General features: G+C 32.1%; 1 protein-coding gene across 48 annotated transcripts in view; it reads left to right on the forward strand.

The window, feature by feature from the left end:
• Positions 1–12,352, forward strand: part of RIMS2 (regulating synaptic membrane exocytosis 2) — a 507,129-nt gene that overhangs the window by 298,193 nt on the left and 196,584 nt on the right. For 34 of the 48 annotated variants that reach the window (XM_031650105.1, XM_031650110.1, XM_031650083.1 and 31 more), the window contains one exon: positions 9,372–9,472. The exons of the other annotated variants lie outside the window; for them this stretch is intronic. In XM_031650105.1, coding sequence (XP_031505965.1) covers positions 9,372–9,472 — 101 coding nt within the window. The remainder of the gene's footprint in view (positions 1–9,371; positions 9,473–12,352) is intronic. 48 annotated transcript variants of the gene reach the window in all.

A 12,352-nucleotide genomic window follows, 5' to 3' on the forward strand; every position in this document is an offset into this window, starting at 1 on the left:
CATGCCTGTAATCCCAACACTTTGGGAAACCAAGGTGGGAGAATTGCTTGAGCCCATGTTTTTGAGACCAGCCAGGGAAACATGGCGATACCTCGTCTCTACTAAAAATAAAAAATAAAAACAACTGAGCATGGTATGAACACCTGTGGTCTCAGCTACTTGGAAGGCTGAGGCAGGAGGATCACTTAAGCCTGGGAGGTCAAAACTCTATAATGAACTGTGATTGAGCTACTGCATTCGATCCTGGCTGACAGAGCAACACTCTGTCTCAAAAAAAAAAAAAAGTTTTTATTTAATCCTATGTATCATAAATATGCCCATTCCCTAAATCCGAGCAGTTTCAAGGTCCCATCAACTCTATGGTGGTTACTTCCACTGTACTCTGCTAGCATAAACCCTAATCTTCCCCCATGGACCAAGTACATCCTTATTTCTCTTTTCTTTTTTCTTTTTTTTTTTTTTTTTTTTTTGAGACAAGGTCTCACTCTCAGGCTGGAGTGCAGTAGCGCAAACATGGCTCACTACAGCCTTGACCTCTTAGGCTCAAGCAATCCTCCTTCCTCAGCTTCTCATGTATGTGGGATCACAGGCACATGCTACCACCCCGGCTAAATTTTTGATTTTTTGTTGAGACGAGTTCTCACTTTATTGCCCAGGCTGGTTGCAAACTCCTGGGCTCAACCAGTCCTCCTGCCTCAGTCTCTCAAAGTGCTGGGATTACAGGCGTGAGCCATCTCGCACAGCTACATCCTGATTTTTAATATCAAAACCTAAAATAATACTAAAATCTAAGTCCTCTGGATAATAAAATTTCAGTTAGTCTCTTCACTGAATTTAGAGATCAAAAACAAACATATGCTATTTTCTTAGATTACTAGATCCCTCCTAATCAACTTATATCCAAAATAGTTTAGATAACAGTTTCTTTTTACTATAGAGAAAGGAGTCTGTGATATTTGTCTATACACCTCCCTTGAAGTATTTTTTAATGAATATGGTGGAGAGTTAATAGAGAAGCACAAGACAACTACACACAGTAACAAGTAACCTAAACATCTAAAATAGGTTGTTAAGGTTTAGAGCCCAATTTAAAAGACTAGCATTCATAACTGTGAGCCTGGAGGCAATACAATTTTGTAAGTTTCTTTCCTTTTTCATTTCATTCCCTTTTTTCATTAAAGCACATGTGGAGTTCAGGTTTCTTACAACATTCCTAGGAGCAAAGGAAATGTTATTTTTAAACATTGTTATAAGCAAAATCAAATTAATATTCCTCTATTCCAAATGTGTCAGGTGCTAGTAAAAACAATAGAAAAATGCTCAACATTGATTGATTTGGACGTAAATATGCCTCAAAACTAGTGTATCTTAGTTGAACAATTAATTTGTTTACTCTTTAAAATAAAATACTTCAGTTTGCATTAGTACAATATACTAACATAATTTGGTACATAATTCATGCTTTTCATGAAGTATTCATTTCCATGCTTCTTCTCAATTTGTTCTGGTTTTTGTTATTCCTTGCATTACCATCTACTTTTAATAAATAATTTAACGAAAAGCACTCTTGTCCAGGTACGATGGTTCACACAAGTAATCCCAGCACTTTGGGAGTCCAGGGTGGGCGGAACTCTTGAGCTCAACTCTTGTGTTTGAGACCAGCCTGGGCAACATGGCAAAAACCTACCTCTAAAAAAAAAAAATACAAAAAAATAGCCAGATGTGGTAGCACGCACCTGTAGACCCAGCTACTCAGGAGGCCAAGGTGGAAGGATCACTTGAGCATGGGAGGTGGAGGCAGCAGTGAGCAATGATTGCACCACTGCACTCCATCCTGGGCAGCAGAGTGAGATCCTGTCTCAAAAAAGAAAAAGCATAATTTTTTATGAAGTTCTAGTATATAATATATGAAGTTTCATTATAAAATTATAAAATATTTCATTCTAGGTAAGTGATTCTGAAGAAATGATTTTGAAGTACCTTTTGAAAAATTTCTTGCATAAATCCTTAAGTCTCACATCTGAAAACACTAATATGGAAAATTTTAAAGCATGACATTTTTTGCATTAATATTCATAAAAATTGGAAAAATCTATAGTTTATTCAATTTAGAATTATTTCTTTTTATATATCACTTTCAATTAATACATCCAAATTCTTTATTTAACAAATATATGTCCTTATGCTAAATTAAGTAATGAATAATTTCACATCTGCATTTTACAAAGCATTTCACATTTATTTCCAAAACATTTTAATCAAATTACAACAAAAACATATGACTTTCAAACTGGATAATTTGCTTTTCACATAAACATTGTATCTTGTATTTTTTAATTACACTTTTCTTCTTATAAAAGTAACATACAGTTGTGTAAAATTTATAAATCATGTATTAACCTAAACAAGAAATCAAATAGCGTTTATACATACTGTCAATACCCAGTAATAACTGCTAACATTCTGGTGTATAAGTCTTCAAATCTTTTTTGTTCTCTGTCTTATTTATAGGTTGTGTGTATATATATTTTTATAAATATATATTTATCTTTAAAATTGTTCTAAACTATGCTATTATTTTTACTGTTTAATCTGTTTTATAATTACTAATTGCAATACGTTTATAGTATACGAACACACATGTACAACATCCTCATCATTTTTTATGGATGCATTGTATTCTATAAATACACCATTATGCAATTAGATAATTACCTATTTTGCACCTTTAGGAATTTTTTTCCCAATGTCTTTACAATTATCAAACAATGGTATGATTAGTATGCTTGTGTACACATCTTTGCACGCTGACATTTCTTGAGGAAACCTCCTGGGAGGTGAAATTTCAGGGTCAAAATTCAAATGATCAAAATGTGGTCAAAAATTTGATCCAAAATGATCAAAAATATGATCATTTTTAAGTTTTTTCATATACAGTGCCAATAAGTTATATTTTAAAGTAATTTTTTTGCAGTTTTTAGGCATTGAAAGAGCAATTAAAATATTCATTAAAATCGGCCAGGCACGGTGGCTCATGCCTGTGATCTCAGCACTTTGGGATGCCGAGGCGGGCAGATCACGAGGTCAAGAGATCGAGACCATCCTGGCCAACATGGTGAAACCCTGTCTCTACGAAAAATACAAAAATTAGCTGGGCATGGTGGCGCATGTCTGTAATCCCAGCTACTTGGGAGGCTGAAGCAGGAGAACTGCTTGAACCCAGGAGGCAGAGGATGCAGTGAGCCGAGATCGCACCACTGCACTCCAACCTGGCAACAGAGCGAAACTCCGTCTCAAAAATAAATAAATAAATAATTCATTAAAATCAAGTATTTTATTTTCTTCTTGAGTGGCACTGCCCTTTAAAATACAGTTATGACATAAAATATTACACATTCTTATCTCATGAGACATATTAGCAATTTCTATACTTCTCTGTTGAAATTGTTCTTTTTATAGTATATCTCATTGAATCTAAAAAATAAATATGTGTAGCCATGCTTTCCCATTTGTAATTGCCACCTTGAAGTGAGCCAATAGCTGTATACACTGATGATACCTTTTAATTCACTGCACTTCATTTGGTGCATATTTAAATGGTGAATTTAGCATTGAGGGTCCACAATTTGGCTTTTTTAGTTTTGTTCATTTTAAATATGTTATTTCTGTCATTCTCATTATTTTCTGTATCTTCTTTTGTGTCTATTCCACATTGTTTGTATTTTCTTAAAAGTTCATGAAATACAATTTAATAAGATAGTTATCAAAATTATTTCTTCTCAATAGTTTAAGTTAATTAACTTTAATTTTTTTAAAAAATGTGTCTTTTCTATATAAGTAATATACTTCTTTAGCTTCAATTAGAAACAAAGCCTCAGATAATATTTTGATTTATGTTCAGATTATATTTATTATATCACTCTGTACTTTTAAAAAATCAATTAGATTTATTAAAGCTATACTTTGTGTATTTTGTTATCAATTATTTGGATAGTTTCAACAGAAAACATTTTGCATTTGGGAATCCTTCACTACTGATTACAGCTTCATATTTACGCCAATACCTTTAATTCTTAAATTGAACTGAAAAACAAACCTAATGTGTACTTTTTAAAAGAATACTATTTAGAATAAATTTAAGTATAAAGTGCAAATGTTTAATGATCATCCCACAAGTTCTTGATATGTTGTTATGTTAAAAAATATAAACAAAATTTGTTTTCTAAACTCCAGTTATTTCAAAGCAGATGTTAGTTTTGTAAAGACATACAATAATCAAAAACAACTCCACATATGACTGTTTATCAGAAACCTTCATCAAATAGCCAGTTAGTGCAATTCTTTATCTCAACTAAAGGAAAGATTTTTTTAATTTAAGGTTGAATATTTATATAAAAATAGAAGAGATGGGGTAAGGAATAGAGGGAATGTTTTTAAATCACTAAATTATCCACAAGAATTTGAAGTACTAATCAATGCCATTTCTGACTTCCAAGATGTCTATAATTGCAAATTTCTAATTTTTTCCTGAAGTTTGGGGTTCTTTCTTGAGTTTTCATATTGGGCTTAAGAGTTTTCCCTCTTAAGATCCTCGGATTTGAGCATTTTGTTTAAGATTTCAAGATGGATGACTGAGTCAACAATCCTGCCATATTCTGGTCGCTGTTCAGCTTCCTTGTGGATTACGTCACTGCTAAACCTGTGCCCTTACTTCAAAGAAGTTTGGGGTATGAAATTGCGTTGGGACTCCAGGGGCATGCTCATGCTCTTTCACTCTCTCTCTCTCTGTCTTTCTGTGTGTGGGGGAGTGTGTGTGTGTTTGGAAAAGCAAACTTAAAACGATTACTGTTTGCATACTACAGAAATCACTGAAAGTATACTGATGATCTTTGTAGTGTGTGCATGTAGTAAAACCTAAACAACCACTAGCTGGCTGCCAGCTAATGTGGCCATATTCAACTATATCTTTGATTAAAAAAATCCACCTATAAATTAACTTTTTTTTTATATTGGATGCCATAGCAGCTTTATCAGTATAACTTTAACTTTCCGGGCACATTAAATAGCTTTTTAATTTTTTATTTAAGAACAAGTAAATCTCTTCAAAGCCTTGTATCAAAATAAATAGCTACAGAATATGTGATATGATTTAAGGAAATAAGTTAAATCAAGAACAACAAAATATTGGATTTTTTAAGTCAGTGGCTGAAAATGGGCCAGAAGTTTCTAATTTTAAAAATGAATATTTTGAGATATTTGTTAATTCTAGAACATCCACATATACTGTCTTTTTTTTGTGCTCTGCCTTAAAATTTATAAAGTAGAATAAAAATCTTTTATAATTTAAGGAAGGAGATTACTATAAATTAAGGGAAAGGAAGAAAAGTTTTGTTTAAAATGTCATTTATTAAGTAGGAATGCTAACATGTATGGAATTTAGGAGTATTTATATATATACATATCAAAAAACAGAGGGCCATTTCCAGCATAATTTAAATCAACTGTAGTATTTATGAAACAAGAAATTATATTTTCTCTATTTAGTTAATAATTTACTTATATCAAAAAGAATTTGAGATAACTTGAATATTAGTTTAATACATTATACATTAACAGATTATTACATTAATATATATTTACAAACATGTAGAAACTGTCATTGTAAATGTATTTGTGGACAAAATTGGGTTGTCCCATTACCATCTTAATCAAATTTTTTTACAATTTGAAAATATCTTGGTATTTGATTTGATTTCTAAGATATAATTACCCTAATTTTTTAAGCATACTTGAGTTACAAAACCATATCAAACCACTAAGAAGTCTTCTGAAATAAGCATTTTCACATATAAGAAAATGAATCTTAGAGATTCCAAGAGAATTTACTTTCTAAACCTATAAACTGGCATTTTTCAAAATTTTTATTTTGGAAAGTTTGAAATTATTTCAGCAAAATATTAACAGATGGAGAAAAGAGGTAAGTGTTCTGTGGTCGAGTGGTTATTCTTTATTATAGGTTTTTGAGGGCCTTGCATATACAGATTTTTACTGTGAATCTGAGAGAGAGAGGAAATTGAACAAAATTCATTCACTTCATCACTTTCATTTATTTTCCTTTTATAGAATGTATATAGTATATCAGAGCTGAAACAAAGTTTAGGAATTATGTGGTCCTTTCCTCAACTAGTGAACAGCCCTTCTATTTTATTGAGTTCTCTAAATTGCTTTTCATTCCAAGGGAGAAAGACTAAGTTTGGTTGAAATCAAAATATTATTACTGGATTATTTTTCTTAGATAGAGCAAAGGACCAGCAAAGAAAAATCACCTTGCTGGTGAAGAATCCTCTATACTGGATGACTTTATCAATAGGAGACTTTTCTCTCTAAGGTTTTTATTCTACATGGAGTGTTTTCTTTTTGGGAATAGCTTCTACAAATATAGAAAAGGAACAGAAGACTTCATATGAACCAAATAATTTTTGGGTAGGGAGACCTGTTTGGTTACTGTTTGCCCCAAGGGTTTTATTCTCCCAGGAGGATTTGAAGTTATAAGGTAAAAGGATATTTACTCAAGTTTGCTGACTAAAGTAGTCCTTTGAGATTTCATTGGTTAAGACTCCAATGAAGAATTTTCCCATTTGGGAACTGTCTATAGATGATGATTGGGTCTGGAGATGAGAGATTTGTTTGAGAATGTAATTTAACTGATGACATATTTAAATGGTTAGAAAGCTCTGTTTGCATCTTGTTTTGCTTATCCAGCAAATACAGATTAATATTCTCCTTAGATCTGCCAGTGGTCTGTTAAATAAAAGTTATATTGTATAAATCTACCTAATTTTTAAACCATTTCTATAGAGAAAGACACTTTTGCAAGCACTGTTAAACCAATATGCCAGAGACCAAATCTGACTCACTACCTGTTTTGCAAACAAAGTTTTATTGGAATAAAGCCACACTTATTATGTGTGCATTGTCTGCAGTTGCTTTCATGCTAAGGTGGCAGAGTTGTGACAGAGTAATAGTTTTCATATGGTTCACAAAGTCTGCAATATTTGTTATTAGGCCCTTTACAGAAAAAGTTTGCCAGCTACTGCCAGTGTTATTCACATTACTACCTAGTAATCAGAAGGAATTTTAATGTAGCTTTCCTAGGATGTTGCCATCCAGAAAATAGTTTAAATATTGGAAAATTTATATACCTGTTTCTATGTATATATTTATCCCTACATATTTATATCTATATGTGTGTGTGTTTAAACTTGTCAATTGGTGCTATTTATATTATATCAACATGAAACTTTTTGAGAAACTTTCCAAACACACCTTTTAGCTAATATTCTTTTATGACCCATAACTTTGTAATGTTGGGCTCTTTTTTTTTTAATTGGCTTGCCTTTGGAGAAAACATGTTTACCTGAAAGTATCTTTTGAAGTATAAAGAATTCCAAAGTCGTATTTTAATAGACTAATAGATATTTGTATTTGACTATATGTCACATTTACATCATGGAGGCACTCACCTGGTTTTATATGTCATTCAAATTATATTAACCTAGCATTAATATTCCTCACTTTCAAATTTGACTCAGAGTCAATTACTCAAATCATTATTAACATGTGACTATTACAAGAAAGAAATTGTCTCACTTTATCGAATAGTTGATTTAAATTTGCTGGTATTTAGAGGTAATATAGTATAAGTTCTTTTGTATATTTATCTAAGGTTTTCTTTTTGAAACATTTTCTTCCCTTTTCAAATTATTTTAATTAACCAATTTTCCTTTAAAATTTGTTGCTAACAAGAACTATGTAATATGCAATGAGATTTTTGCAAGGCAGAGAGTAATACTGAAAAATTAAAACATTAAAAATTTAAAAATATTGGCTCAAGAGGGGATACCATAACTTCTAGTTATACTGGTACCTTTTTAATCCCCTTTTCCTTTACTCGATTTAAAAAATCAGGTAAGTATTAACATACCTGTTTTTTAATAGGCACACTTACATCTAGTTGTCTTTACTGCAGTTTTAAAGTCATGATCTTAAGCAAGGGGTGTGTGTGTATGTTGACATTCCTACCTAAACACACTGTGTGAATTTACTGACATTTTATTATGGATATCCAGTTGAGTTCGCTAAGCTCATTTTTCCCAGTATGTAGATTTGTACTATATGATCGAGATTTTAAAATTATATATATTTATGAGAAATTGAATATTCCTATAAATCTTTCTTTTAAAAATCATAAATATACTTTTTTTTGAGATGGGATCTCACTGTGTTGGCCAATCTGGAGGGCAGTAGTGTGATCATAGCTCACTGCAGCCTCCCAACTCCTGGTCTCAAATAATCCTCCAGCCTCAGCCTCCCAGGATACTGGGACTATAGGCATGTGTCACCACACCTAGCTAATTTTTTGTTGTTGTTGTGGAGACAGGGTCACGCTATGTTGCCCAGGATGGTCTTGAACTCCTGGTCTCAAGCAATCCTCCTGCTTCAGCCCCTCAAAGTGTTGGGATTATAGGCATAAGCCACTGTGCCTGCCCCGTAAATATACATTCAAAATGCTTTTTCATGTTTTCTAGAATTTGCTAACTGAATTTAGTTCTTGTTCTAACCCAAATTTTTGAAGACTTTCCGAATATTTACAACTGATGTATTTTGAGGTAGCACCTGTTATAGAGGGCATTAATGTCTTTCTGTAAGAGGCTTGCCATCTCACTTTCTTAACTCTTTATATTCTAATTTTTTTATAAAATTGATTTCAGTCATACTTTGTGCCTTTACTGACATGGTATGCTATCAGCAGTATTATTACAAGAACCTCGTTGTTGATCCTAGTTCTAGAAAATTCAAATTCAAAAGTTTCTGATATTTGGATTCACACATATGCTGGGGCAAACTGCTTCAATACATAGCCTAATTTTATGATAATAGTTTCTAAATGCAGTTCTAAAATTGTATTTGAAAGCAACTTATAACTTTAATACCTATAAATAAATCATGATGAATTAAAAGTCAAAGTTCACACGATATTACTATTGTCAAATTTCTGTGCAGTCAAATATATTCCGGACATACACGTACCAGAAATTGTTTTCTATTTAATGAAGATTTGTTATCTTCTCTTTAAACTTATTTATATTTTATTCAGATTGAAATTATTTTACGTATTTAACATCATGTTTTTACTTACCAAATTGTATGCTTTAAATAAATCTTCAAAATTATATGACATTTAATTTGTACATGGTATGTTGAGTGAAAGTAATATACCAGCCTAGCATTTCTTCTTTTATACATCCTGTAAGTCCGACTCAGAAATAAGAACTGAACATTAATTTTATGGGTTTTTTTCTACTCGATAGGTACTATGGATATAGAGGAGAGAAATCGCCAAATGAAAATTAACAAATACAAACAGGTAGCCGGATCAGATCCCAGACTGGAACAAGATTACCATTCGAAGGCAAGACATTTTTCTTTTTAAAAGTTGTGAAATAATCAATCATATGAAACAGATTCTTTCAAACTACTAAATGCAGATTAGTCAGACACAAACATGTAATGCCATGGCCCCATGATATTATTAAGTGCTAAAATTTATGTGTTTGTGTACAGCTGTTAGCAATAGAATTTGCCTTACTTAAAAAAAATTATAAAATACAAAAGATTAAACATCTGAAGGACAAATCTTTTAGAATTTTTCATTTTGTAAAATCTATAGCCCCTCAAAAATGTTTAAGAACTTAAATGATCTTATGATTTTCTTTCATATAGATTTTTTTCCCATTTTATAGTATTTTAATTGAATCTAGTTTATTACTGAATTATTGGATCAAAATACAAATGGTGCCTGGCTTATAATGGATCAACTTACAAGTTTCTGACTTTAGGATAGTGTGAAAGCAATACACATTCAGTAGAAGCCATATATCAAGTACTCATACAACCATTCTGTTTTTCACTTTCAGTATTCAATAAATGACATGAGCTATTCAATACTTTATTATAAAATAGGCTTTCAGTTAGATGATTGTTGCCCAACTGTAGGCAAGTGTCAAGTGTTCTAAACATGTTTGAGGTGGGCTAGGCTTAGCTGTGATGTTTGGAAGATGTATTGAATGCATTTTCAACTTACAATGGGTTCATTGGGACATAACTCCATCATGAAGCAAACAGCATCTGTACATATTCATGAAGTGCTGTTAGAGGTTAAAAAGTCTTTTAGTATGAATCTTTTTTTAACTACTTTTTGGGAATAAGTTGAAGTATGAGGTCTACCAAGGGAGGAAATAAGGTATTAATTAATTGGTTGGTTTTGTTTGTTTGTTTGTTTGTTTGTTTGTTTGTTTTGAGATGCAGTCTCACTCTGTTGCCCAGACTGGAGTATAGTGGTGTGGTGGTGCAATCTCGGCTCACTGCAACCTCCACCTCCTGGGTTCAAGCGATTCTCCTGCCTCAGCGTCCCAAGTACCTGGGACTACAGGCATGCACCACAATGCCTAACTAATTTTTGTATTTTTAGTAGAGACGAGGTTTCACTGTGTTGGCCAGGCTGGTCTCGAACTTCTGACCTTGTGCCTGCCTCAGCCCAAAGTGCTGGGATTACAAGCGTGAGCCACTGCACCTGGCCTATTTCATTTTTCTTTTACTCCATTACCTTTTTATATTCAAGACATTTTTAGTTTTTTGATATTATTCATGGTGAAAGTCATGAAAATACTTTGTTCTGATATAGCTATTGAAGATTTAATAAAAGACTTAAAATAGTAAACTTTACTCATAACATGTAGCTGTTATATGCTCTATGACTTAGTAATTGAATCATTATAGTTGTAATATTTGTGGTCTCTGTGTAATAGAGAAAAGCAATTTGGATTTTTTAAAACTTAGGCTTGTTTTGTTCTTACATAATTTTCAGTTTCTATTACATTTCATCACTTCATAACCTCAAGTACTAATTAAGTAAAGCATGAGTGGCTATGTTGGGTATACATATGTAACAGGTATGTACATATGTACCAGTTTCTAGCTTCTTCAATAAGACAACATAGAGAAGGCAGAGATTCTTAACATCAGCATGTACTTCTAAATTACCAGTCTCTTCCCCAGATTACATTATTACCAACGTGGTGCATACAAAATTATTTATCACAGAATTCTGATATACTGGAAATGTCACAGGACTAAAGCTAGACGAAAGTAAATTTAAGACAAATTAAAATAGCCTTGGCTTTACTCAATAGGTTCTAAATTTCCAGAATTTTTTCACTAAAATGAAAATATGAATAACTTCAAACAGGCACAGTGAATTGTATAGAAAATAGTTCTATAATGCTATAATATTTTAGATACATTCCTAACTATTTGAGTTGGATATCAGAAATGATATCTGTGTTTTTCATTTGTTTGTTTTGTATTTTTGCCTAGAACTAAATAGACACACCTGACCTTTTGTGTTTTTTTTATGTTGTAGTCTCTCATCTGTTCACCTTATATAATCCAGAGGCCAAAGCATAAAGTCCTGATAAAATAAGATATTAAATTTTTTGTAAATATATCTTCAGATAACACAAATTTGTTTGTTGGTTTATATTTTACTATACTTCAGGAAGGAATGTAGATGATTTACAAAAATACTTGTAATAGTCTCAATAATATTGTCAATGAAGAAAAGATCAAGAGAAAATAAAGTCAGCTTAAAACAAGGTAACTCCAGAAGTAAAGTCTGTGGAAAAAAAAAAAAAAATGCATAGTGTAAGATCCTACATACCCGCTACATGTGGACTATATGTCTACCCTGAGCTTCCTAACAAGCAGCAAAGACAGAAAGGGAAACTTGATCAGTTATATGATTTATATTGTTCATACAATAAAGACAAATGTCTTAGAAGCAATAGCCGTGATTCTTGTTATAGAAATCTGACAGAAATTTGTTAAAGAAGGATGGACCAAAGGAATACTATAGGTATAGCTGGGATTTCTTTTTTAATTTTGATTTTACTTCGATTCATGAATAAATGAATGCCTTAAGCTACAAAGTTTTCTAACTTTGACAGCAATCATTTTAAGTTGGGAAAAAATAAATATTAATTTATTTTAATAAATATTAAAAAATAAAAATTAATTGTACTAAGCATTATAATTTCCTAGATATTCTCTAAGGCAGTAGATCAGCAGCAGCAGCATCACTTGGAGACTTTTAGAAATGCAATTGTCTGGGGCCCTTTCAGACCAATGGAATAAAAACTCTGGAGTTGGGGTCCCTGTGGTGTGTGTTTGTTTGTTTGTTTGTTTGTTTGTTTTTGAGACGGAGTCTCGCTCTGTCACCCAGGCTGGAGTGCAG

The sequence above is a fragment of the Papio anubis genome, chromosome 8 (assembly GCF_008728515.1).
Source record: "Papio anubis isolate 15944 chromosome 8, Panubis1.0, whole genome shotgun sequence".
In the NCBI taxonomy this organism is placed as follows: domain Eukaryota; kingdom Metazoa; phylum Chordata; class Mammalia; order Primates; family Cercopithecidae; genus Papio; species Papio anubis.